General features: G+C 34.5%; 1 protein-coding gene across 2 annotated transcripts in view; it reads right to left on the bottom strand.

Annotated features, from left to right (window-relative positions):
* The window catches only part of LOC109833759 (5'-nucleotidase SurE), a 17,923-nt gene extending 6,032 nt beyond the window's left edge, over positions 1–11,891 (bottom strand). Inside the window, exons 1-6 of one of the 2 annotated variants that reach the window (XM_020401563.1) lie at positions 11,600–11,891; positions 8,286–8,380; positions 6,966–7,033; positions 6,687–6,730; positions 4,785–4,862; positions 3,091–3,244 (exon numbers count right to left, since the gene is read on the bottom strand). In XM_020401563.1, coding sequence (XP_020257152.1) covers positions 3,091–3,244; positions 4,785–4,862; positions 6,687–6,730; positions 6,966–7,033; positions 8,286–8,380; positions 11,600–11,745 — 585 coding nt within the window. In that variant the 5' untranslated portion in view covers positions 11,746–11,891. The remainder of the gene's footprint in view (positions 1–3,090; positions 3,245–4,784; positions 4,863–6,686; positions 6,731–6,965; positions 7,034–8,285; positions 8,381–11,599) is intronic. The other variant, XM_020401562.1, reaches the window with a different exon arrangement.

Here is an 11,919-nt window from a genome sequence, read left to right as displayed (position 1 = left end):
TAAAAGATTCGATCTTTTGATCTGAAATGTCTACGGTTAGTTCTTTCGTTAGATTCTTAGGTCCTGCTTGGCGAGGGGTTAAGAGAAGGGTTAAGGGGGTTTAAACCCTCTTTAACCCTCCAAACAAGTTCATTTGATCAAAGGGCTAACAAACCCTTTACAGAGATTAAAGTTAGTTAACCTCTCACTTAGAGGGGTTAACAAATCTGCCTGAGGAGGCGAGTTAATATTTATTACTTTTGGAAATAAAGAATGAACTCTGAAAAAGAATATTATAGTAACTAATTTAGGGTATTTATGTCAACTAACCTCCTTAACCTTCTTTATTTGCCAAACACAAAAAAACACAAAAAACTTCATCATTCATCTCCACTATCAAATCCAAACGGAACTCAATTATTTTTAATCCCTTATCAAGGGTTAACTAAATTAATCCTTCTCCTTAATCCTTCTGTCTTAACCTATTGCCAAACAATGCCTTATTGACTTCTTGGATCTAATTATGTCAGTAGCAGCTTCATATAGAGATCGGATGCACGAATTGGTGGCATCAGAGATTTGAGAGATCAGAATGCATTTCAACCAAGCACCTGAACAGTTTGAGAGATTGGGAATAGTTTGGCCTAAGGTACTTTATCAGAAACACATGATCACTTGTGCAACTGCTGTCATTTGTTTGGCAAGCAGTGCAATCCAGGATGCTTATTCGTAGAACATACATGTAATTAGGGGTCTTTGTATAAACTTCTATGCTTGTTATGCTCTGTAAATTCTGGTTGTTCTATGCTAGATGTTCCATGAGCAAAGATTCTTTGATATTTACTTTGTACTTAGATATCAAGCATACTATTCCTATATCTTGAGAATTAATGTCAATTCATTTCAGGGAGAATGCCCCCATCAATCATCTTTATAAATGAAATTGACAGTACTGGGTCTAGAGTGGAATCTGGGTACATTACTGGTAATAGTGAAGTTGAGTGAACAATAATACTCAAGCTTTTGAATCATTTAGATGGATTAGAAGCATCAAACAAAATCAAAGTATAGTTATTACTTTATTTGATCAAATTTTGTACTTATGATTGTTATGTAATTACTATCATTGTTAGTTGATTAATTTGATTAGTTTGATTTCAAAAAGCAGTTTAAGGTGAATTATGTTTTATAGGATTGATATTCTGGATGAAGCACAACTCAAGCCAGGTTGTATTAACAGAAAAATTGAGTTCCCTAACCCCAATGAAGATGTATGAATTTATGTGTAACTATCTAATCTAACCACATCATAGTTTTTATTAAATGTTACTGCTGCTCCATGACCTTCAGTAATAGTGATGACCAATTCCTATCCTGTTCAGTCTCCGTTTGGTAACTTGAAGATCCACTTAAGGAAGTAAACTTGATACGAGAGAGTGATCTAAAAGAAGATTGCAGAAAAATTAATGGTGCCTCTGATGCAGAACTTAAGGTACATTTCCCCCCTTAATGAACACAAATTATGCATGCAGACTGATCTTTTCTATAAATTATTTATTTATTGAAAAATTCACAGCTTACAGAGAAAAGGTGTGATACTCAGTTTAGATAAGAATTCATTTAACTAATTAATTAATTATTTAAAATTAGTTCATTATTTCTCTCATAAACAAACCGCTAATAATAGTTAGTATTATGTTGCTAGAGCACTAATTGAGAAGGCATATATCGATGGAAGATGCATGCAACGGCGATAAACTGTAGCCTCACATTGGAGATTGATCATATCTTATATATCACTTTTCATCCTTCATGTTTCATGTTGTTCGCTTTTTGATTCGCATTCTGCTGATCAAAATTTTGTGATTTATTTGTTTACATATATTGCTCTTGCTGCTATAATTGTTGTTGTTTGTACTTGGTGAATAATACTGTGTTTTGTTAGAGATGATCCTTTTGTAAATCAACATATTCTTTTAATTTCCTTTAATGGTTATTTTAATATGTTTGGCTAGGTATACCTGAAGTAGTTAGCTGTGTTCTGGAGTTTATGAAGCAAAGAATCATGGAACAGCAAATGTAGCTTATGCTTTTGGTTAAACTGAAATGTTTGATCAGGCTAATCTCAAAACTTGGTGTTACATGGATCCTATTTTTCCCTTGACTTGATTTCCTTATGCATAAGGTTCCTTCAAGAATTTTTTTAGCTCCACCTCATGTTTAACGTTTTTACTCTTTTATTGTGTAAGCTCTTCAGATGAAGAATCTTGTTTTCGTAAAAAACATAACATTGTTCTCTAACTCAAATTCTGTTTTAGGCTTTTACGGATATACTTTCTATGAAAATTATGGTAGAACATATATGAAATTATGAATAAAAATTATTATAAAGTAGAGATGAATGTAAAATATGGGGTTTGATGATTTGTTTACTTTCAAAATTTTCACGTTGACTAAAGGATAAGCATAAAGTGTCAGCCTATCATCATGTTTGAAAGGATGATCATTCATATTTACTTGTTATTTTGTGTTGCTTGAGTAATTCACTTTTTCTTTCTGTACCTTATTGTCGGTCGTGCGCACAAAAGGAGGAATGTTCGCTCTCATGGATAAGGAAACATAGAAGAACATGTCCCTTAAAGTTATGGAAGTAATTCTGCTTATTAAATTGTCCTTTTCTACTATATATAGCAGGCACATGCAACGCAAGTCCTGTCCTGACTAATGTTGTTTAAAAAAGAAAAGAAGTTTATAAAATTATAGCTTTTTCCATTCTTTATAGAAGCAAAGACTTATGTTTTAACTCCCTAAGCCAACATCCCTAGACGCTAACAAGTTGAACAGTAAACCAAGTTGGTAGACAAATTTTTGAAATTAAAGATTTGTTTGTGAAATTTTATTTTTTCCATCTGAAATGTTCGCAAATATTATATATCACCTTTAGTACTAAAGCAGTTACATAAATGGACATGTGAGAGGTGACGAGATCCACATTAAATTATATTCAATCCAAAGGAAATTAGTTATTATATGGAATGATCTAAACTTTTGTATTATTTTGAGCAAAGTATAATAAGTCATGTATATTTCATGAGAAACTTTCAAGATTACCTTGTGGTGAATAGGATCTGTTGGCACATCTATATTTAAAAAACATCCTTCAGGAAAGGTCTTGTTCTTGAGCTCAGCCATTACTCCATGTATAATTGGAATGCAGACTTCTGCAGCTTGTTTGAGTTCATCAAGAGTGCTTTTACCTCTTATCCTGTATGTTGACAGTAGAAATAGTGCCACATTAAGTCCATTGCAAGCAACCATCTCCATAGAAATTTTTTTAATAGTAAACTTGTAGATGACTTCTTGGCATTTTGTCTAGCCCCAGAAACTTTAGTTCACAAATTGTTTGAGCTCCATACAGTCTGTGTCACATGGAGCAGTTAACTGGGGTCACGAGTTGTATAAAGGACAAACTGTCCCTTGGAATTACATTTTCACTGAAAGTATGTTTTGCATTTCAAAAATTAGTTAGAATTTCTTTATGTTCAGGGGAAAGACATTAAAGGTTCGCTATCTGAAGTCTTGCAATCGGATCTATATATTGATCATTGATCAGATATATACCAGGTTGCAGACAGCCCCAACCAAGGAAGCAATTGAGACCAAGAAGCATTTAGATTTCTAAAATATATTAGGAAATCAAGATTTTCATTTATTCTACAAGCCTTAAACAGCTTACAGTGATATTTTTGGACACTTCAATTAGAGTTGTTTTTCTTGAAAAAAAAAGTTATTTTCGGCAACTTTACCTCTCTTATTATCTTTTGGTGGTAGGATAAAAATCAGAGAAACATGGAAGTAATCAAGGGAAGCAAGCCAGAAAGTAGCTTTGGTAATATAAGTGGCGTAGATTATAATATATATACATAAATGGAGAATCGAGATTGAAACATTTTCTCATGCATACAATAGATTCCTAGGGTTTTTTTATTGGTGATTTAGTTCCAAAAAGTATAAAAGGTTAAATACGAAAGGCAGAATATAGAATAAATAAACATGATTTGATGGTTTTGATTGCTAGATAAAAATGGAAGAAGAGTGAAGGAAAACAGTATTATAAGAGATCAACAGAGAAGAAGAAGACAAAAAAGGCTGTCTGCTAGACTAATATTCGAAAGAGGATTTATCTGCAGATCTAACAGAATAGGGAGGTTATCATGAAAAGTTAATATAGCAGAGAGGTTTACAGCAAAACAAATTGCCCCAGAGTGCTTTATTTTTGGCAGTTTACCCTTGTAGTAACTGACGGGAAAAAGCTTCAAGCAAGTATAGAAATCATGCAGTATGTTCTAGAATTTTCATATGTGATAATATAGAATTGATTTGGCTCTTTGGCATGTATAATGGCTCATATTTGAATATGTTACCTATACAAATCTATTGTCTGACCTGTACTTCTAGACCCTTTCCCTGTCGAGGTGGTTTATCATTGGTGACATGAGTTTAAGCTGAGCAACATAAATACATAGTACCTAGATGCAACATTATATTCAAGATTGTACTGCAAGATTCTCTCTTTCGCATAGCTTCAAGAGAATTGGTTGGGCACTATCATGGAGATTTGATGTCAGGTTTCAAGCGCATAAAAAATTGGCCAGGTCTTGTATGGACCTTTTTCAGTGTGGAGTTAATTTTCCATATGCAACCCAAGGAAATTCATCGTACAACAAATAGAGTGTCGTCCGTTTAACCTTTCCTTGTTAAACACAACTAAGACAATTAGTTCACTGTGAAGAACAGTAACTCACCAGTTATGTGATAAAGCTACAGAAGGGACGCCATATATGAAAGCTTCTCGAGCAGCAGCTACTGTGCCAGAGTAAACACTGTAGAGAAATAACATCAGATGTTAATTAATAGTAATACAAGAAGATACTACAGTAAATTTTGATAAGTCTGAAAGCTGCATGGTAAACAATAACTGAAACAAGAACACCTGAAAAGTACAATTTAGAAATAATTGGGGTCATAAGTCAAGGACAAAAGGATTTTTACATTCTTGAATTCTGTGATTTGTTGTAGTATGCATCTAGTGATTAGCAAAATTAATAATCGTAACTGTACACCATTGATAATTTTATTATCAAGTTGTAACCATGTCAAACACCAATACTTCCTTGGACACTCCTCAGATACGTATTGGACACTTCTCAGAGGCATCCTTCATTACACAATACATGTTTTAATTTACAACACTTGTTGCACACTCAATGGAAATATCCTACGCTTCTCAAACACATTTATTTACTTTTATTTATATACCTAAACTATAGCTAAGTAGAAGAAGTCATTAAAAATATTGACTTGCATAAAACTACATCAAGGTTGGGTATGGATGAATATAAGTTCAATATTTAAGTTACATGGAATGCCTATACAGCCTTGGGATAAGTACCTAATTCAAACAGGAGAGACCTCTTTAATAGACCCCTGGGAAGACTCACATCAGAGGTAATAATACCCACTTTTGTTATTAAAAATGGCAGATTCTGGTCACAGGGCAAAATTTTCTGCTGCATGCTGCAGATAAGAACACAGTAAGTTTTAAGGGTCGAAATGAACCAAGTAATTTGTTAAATGTTCCCCTAACTATTCGGTCATATTCAATTCTGTAGTTCAGTTAGTATTCGGTTCATTAACGAATAGAATTGAACCAGATAACTATTCAATTCATTTGATTATCAAATATTTATTTAGAGGTTCATCCCCTATAATTTGTATTACTACATTCATATTTCATGATGCAATGTTTTTGATCATTTATATTTTGTAATTTGGGTTCCATACTAATTTTGACAAAAAGAACTGTCAGTTTTTTAAATCATACTTCTTTAACTAACGGTATCTTGTTACTTACATAGTTTAACATTCATAAACTCTAAATTATCAATCAAATACATATGCCATAAGTACATATGCCATAATATTTGATAAATATCCACAAATATTCGAAAGATATTTGTATTCAAATTCAAATCGAATATATGAAGCGAATGATATTTGAAGTCGTACTCAAATTCAAAAATTTTAAATGAATAGATATAAGAACACGGAGGTATTAAATTTGATTCGATTAGTTTCCACCTCTAACAGTAACAAAGTTTTTAAGCATCAACACTAAATAAGAAACGTTTCAACACATCCCAAGTTCCCAACAAATATATCATTATCCGCATTCCTCTGAACTTTCAGCAGCAGATATACACGTCTACAAGTCAAGTTATTCAAGAAAAATGTCAGTTATTCCAATTATTTATAAAATAATATGGGATATTGTTATTTTTCAAGTTCTTTATCAAGTTGTTTTTTTTATTTTTTGGGCTTTCGGACCTAGCTAGGCTCACATGCTTTCCAAATTCTCCAGGTTCCATCAGAATTTAGTCCCCATGAACTATTCTCTATTATAGAACTTGTCAGAATATGCATAATGATCGAGCACAAACTCCAAAAAAGGATATTATCACTTGAGGTGTGGCCTTGGAAAAAGATTTTTACTATTAAACCCTCTGATAAAAATCAAAGGGATTCAGATAATATGACAAGAAACCTCTTCCTCCTGGGATTAAAAAATGGATTGAATAATAACTTCCAGTCCTCAAATAAAAATGCAATGTGAAGATTAAACAAGATATGCATTGTATAATACTAACACGTGATATCCGCAGTTGCTACCAATATTGATGCCACTGACAACCTGCATGATGTAGAATACAATTAGTAGTTAATTAAAAACTTCAAGTTCAAAAATATTCACTTGACTTGACTGAAGAGCTTAATGTGAACATCCGAAATGTGAAGTTAACTAAAGATACATGTTAGTGGCCCAATTTTCTGCACCAATTTAATTGAACAACTTAAGGAAGTTCATAAGAAATAAGGATATTTTTCCTTCAGCATTTAAAAAGTTCGTATATGAGGCTCGAGAATACCAGATCAGGAACTGTGCCATCAAAAAGTAGACCAGAGATTCCTAAAGATGCAGAGTCAGCAGGTGTTCCTGTAAAATTATCGAACCCAATCAAATTATCAAGTAGTTAACCTCAAAATATGATCAGTGAAGCTATTAACGAGAAAATCTGCTAACATAACTAAAATTATACAAGGGATCCTGATTTGCATATGAAGGCATCAACAGTACAATCTGAACGATATTCTGATATGAATTGAGAAGGTTGTGATGCAATATCTTTCCATTCTGTTTTCTAATTATCATAATCATAATCATAATAAAGTCACGAAGAAGTGAAAAAGAAATGTTCCTCTCAGCATATAGATACATTACTCCAGAGGAAAGAATGATTTGCTGATAACATGACCCCAAGTGCAATAAAAGAATCTCTAGTGCAGACAAATGAAATTCCTGGTATGAAACTGACAAGAAACTAAGTAATTGGGTTAAGATTTGAAGGGTTGACCAAGCAGAACCAACATAAGAAGAGTACCTCAATCAAAACTTCCTCTCAACGAACAAAAGGAAACGCCACCACTACCTTCTCCATTCTTCTTCCTCCTTTTATCTTTCTCACCATCCCTCCCACACCCATTTCCTTTTCTTCTCCTTCCTCTCTTATTTTCTTCTCCTTTCTCCACTATTTCCTTATCCTCTTGTTCCTTTCCTCTCTCTTTTCTCTTCAACCAGAGTTACCCAATCCGCTGAGTTTATGTCTAGTATGGGTACAGTTGGAGTGCTTGCCTTCCCGCTGCGAGGGGTACATCGGGCTCAAGGTACAGGGTTGGGGACTGGGTCAAGCTAGACCACATACAAATTGGAGAGACCGCCTTATCTCCAGTCCTAAGACCCACAGTGAATTAAAAAAATATGCTATAATGCTTTATGACATTAATTTTCATTTCCCTCTTTCTGACCCGTGAACATACAACACAAGTCAAATGTATAGGCAACAATTTGGAATAATGGAAAAGTTGTAAGAGCAAATGAAAGTACCAGTGTTAGAAATGTGAGACAGAACCAAATTTTAACAATGGGGGAACGAAATAAAAGCACAAGTTGATGGGTATCATTGAGCTTGATGCGATATACTATAAATATTGTCATCTTATTAATCACATCTAAATAGCTTTTAACAATAATTTGTTGTAATGCTTCATCATATATTAGTTTTATAAATGTCCCTCTTCATGTGTGGCTGATAAAAAAACAAGATGATTGGAACAAGATAAATGTGGAAAGTACATGCATGTATAATAAACAAGATATATGGGTATCAACTATAGGCCAATAGAAAAACCTGAGACTGCAAAAGCAGTAGCCCCTTTAATCTGAACAGGCTTGGCAGAAAGAGGATGACGCCAAGTAATCCCGTGACCAACGCCTGACTGGTCACTGCAAAGCATTTCAAAGAAGTAAGAAGAATAGCAAAATCCTTTATCAAGTAATTAGCCCTTGAGCAGTTTGTCAATTATAGAAAATTGCATGAATAGTGAAACAACAACGATCAATGTACACAAACTAAATGATGGAAATAACTTCAGAAACTAGAAATGAGCATTCTACGCAACATATTTGAATTACAGCATGTTCCCTCATCTAGCCTAGAGAAATATTTCAAATAAAGTAATGTTATATTCCAAGAAAGATCATGGCTAGCTATGAAAATGTTAACTATATACACAGGCTTCACAGGAGAAGTGTTTTTGCGCCTACGACGCATAGCTAAGAATAAACATTTCTTATTAAACAAGTGTCCGGTCCTAGGAATTCATTTATGCCACTAGGTAGGATTTATTAATGTAGGGATAATGTCATTCCTAGAGATTGTAACGCGGTTGATATATAATAATTTATATTTGTGTTAGGAGGGCTCAAGTGTTTCTAAGCAAATCTACTTCTCCGCTTGCCTTTTTTTTGTTTTTCTATTCTTTTTCTTTCTTTTTTTTTTGGTTAAAAGATTTGCATAAAAGATAATCAGCACATAAAAATTGATTTGACAGCAATACTTTTTCTTCTACCAAATGAATTAAAGCCAGAATAGACAGGGCCGACCCTAGCATAAGGCAACTAAGGCCTCTGCCTTGGGCCCTAAGTTGGATAAGGCCCACCCATATATATAATATATATACCTTAGTGATCAGCCCTAGCTCAGAAACCATCCTCCCACTACCGCCGCCGCCTCCTCTCTCAGAAATCATCCGAGATTGGCATCAGTGATCAGCCCTAGCTTCTCTCTTCCGATCCAAGCTCAAATCTCAATCAATTCTCAAAAAATCATGCCGCCAAACAGGGTCGTCCTAGCAATAAAAGCAACTAAGCCTTTGCCATGGGCCCCCAAGTTGGATAAGGCCACCATATATATAATATATATACGCTAGTGATCCCCTACTCAGAAACCCACCTCCCACTACCGCCAAGCTCTCCTCTCTGCAAGAAATCATCGAGTGGCGGCATCAAGTGATCAGCCCCAGCCTCCTCTTCTTCCGATCCATCCAGAGCTCAAATCTCAAATCAATTCTAAAAAATATGCCGCCCTAAAGCTCCCTTCATCGAGATCGGCATCAGTGATCAGCCCTGAGCTCCTCTCTCTCAGAAATCATCCAGAGTCTGATCTATGGCATCTTCCCACTCCGTGTTGGCGGTCCTTTCCGACGACCACCGCAGTCCAGCCGACTCTCCCCCTGCAACTCCCAAGCTTCCTCTCTTCGAAGACCCTGCGCGCTGCGGCGCTGCCAGCCCACTTCCGCGGCACTTCCGCTACTGAGCATGCAAAGCAGCTGCTCTGCTCCGCAGTCCGCAGGCACCAGGCCCACTTCTGCAGGCGCCAGGCGGCCGGTAGTCGGAGTCCGCACCTCCTCTCCTCTCCCAGGCTCCGTCGCTCCGCTGAGTCCGCTCCCACAGTCACACGGTTCTATCTTTCTAACTAAAACTATTTAATTTTCTTTACCATTTATTCATATTAATTTATGCTTAATTAGACATTGTAGATATTTTATGCTTAATTAGACATTGCTAAGTCGGCTAAGATATTGTAGATATACATTGCTATTTTATATTTTGAAAGCATGCCTAATAGGTATGAATGAGATATCAAATTCAATTCTTATCAATATTTATGATCCTAGACAATGGAAATGTATTGATCAAAATTTTATAGATGTAATTGTTGAAAAAGGTCCAATTAAGTATGAAGAAGTAGATTTTCCTAAAGATGAAAATAATAGACACTTTTCTACATCATATTACATTAAAAAATTGTCAAATGGAGAAAAACATGAAAGAAGGTGGTTAGTTTACTCAAAAGATTTAGATAGAGTTTATTTTTTTGTTGCAAATTATTTACTTCAAAATATAGTACAAGTCAGTTAGTTAACGAAGGTACTAGAGATTGGAAAAATCTTGGATATAAAATTAAAAATCATGAAACAAGTCATGAACATATCACTAATATGTGTAAATGGGTGGATTTAGAAGTAAGATTACAAAAAAATAAGACAATAGATAAAAACATTCAAGAACAAATTAATAAAGAAAAAGAACACTGGAAAAAAGTTCTGCTAAGACTTATTGCTATAGTAAAATGTCTATGAAAAAATAATATTGCATTTCGAGGAACAAAAGAAAAGATATATGAACAATTTAACGCTGGAGAATCTTTCCGTATTGAATATTTCTTATATATAGTTGATAAATCGTTTGGCTCAATTGAAAGTAGGTTTGAACAATTTAAAACGTATAAAAAAATTTTGGTTTTTTGTTTGATTTGAAAAAATTAAAAGCTTTAGATGATATTGAATTGAAAGCATATTGTCTTAATCTCGAAATTGCACTAAAACATGATGAAAATTTAGACATTAATGGACTTGATTTGTTTTTAGAATTATGAGTGCTTAGGGAAATTTTAAAAATAGAGATTAATAGTCCAATTGAAGTGTTGAACTATATAAAGTGGTTAGATTCTTTTCCAAATACTTGTATTGCTTATCGTGTACTATTGACTATACCCGTAACAGTTGCTTCCGCTGAAAGAAGTTTTTCAAAATTTAAATTGCTGAAATCTTATTTAAGATCGATCATGTTACAAGATAAATTGAATGGTTTAGCAATATTATCTATCGAAAATAATATGTTAGAAAATATTGAATATAAAACTTTAATTAGTAATTTTGCAGATCAAAAGGTAAGAAGAATGAGATAAAATAGAAAATATTGAATATAAAACTTTAATTAGTAATTTTGCAGATCAAAAGGTAAGAAGAATGAGATAAAATTTATTATCTATTATGAGTTGTTTCATTTATGCCTCATCTAATATTTCGCCTTGGGCAGTTGGGCCCCAAAATTCCTAGGTACAGCCCTGAGAATAGATTCAATGGACAAACACCAGCCCAAAGAATCCAAAGTTCTTGTGTGAATAGATTCAGCGCACCAACTCAAATACAAGCGAAATCAAAGCATTAAAGATAAAAGAATTGATCTACGCCTACACCCAATTGCTTGAAATTCACGCATAAAAGTTTTTGGATTATCGCCAAAATAAAAAAATAAATATCCAAGAACTTCCAAACCCTAGATCGATCCACCCCAATTAAATAGAGGAAAGATACTAACACCGAGGGAGCGGAGACGAGAACGCGGTACCGATCGGAGGCGACGAGGAGATCGACGAGGTATCGGAGCCCGGGAGCATCGATGCCGTCGTCGTTGGTGATCAACACCGTCTGCTTCGTTGCCATCCCTGCTGCTGCTCCGTCCATTGCTTTTGTTTGAGTAATGTGAGCGTTGAACAGGATTCGGAGAGGCAAAGGTTTTTTATAGGTGAGAGAGTGGGGGGGAGGTGTAAGAAAGTCTTCGTTCTTTGGGTTGGTGGGAGTGGGAAATGAATGTTTTTTTTCCCGGTGAACCTAACTAAATAATTAATCATTTCCTTT

Source organism: Asparagus officinalis, chromosome 3, assembly GCF_001876935.1.
Source record: "Asparagus officinalis chromosome 3, Aspof.V1, whole genome shotgun sequence".
In the NCBI taxonomy this organism is placed as follows: Eukaryota; Viridiplantae; Streptophyta; class Magnoliopsida; order Asparagales; family Asparagaceae; genus Asparagus; species Asparagus officinalis.
The sequence above is the reverse complement of the archived record's forward strand: the minus strand, read 5'-3'. Positions and strand labels throughout refer to the sequence as shown.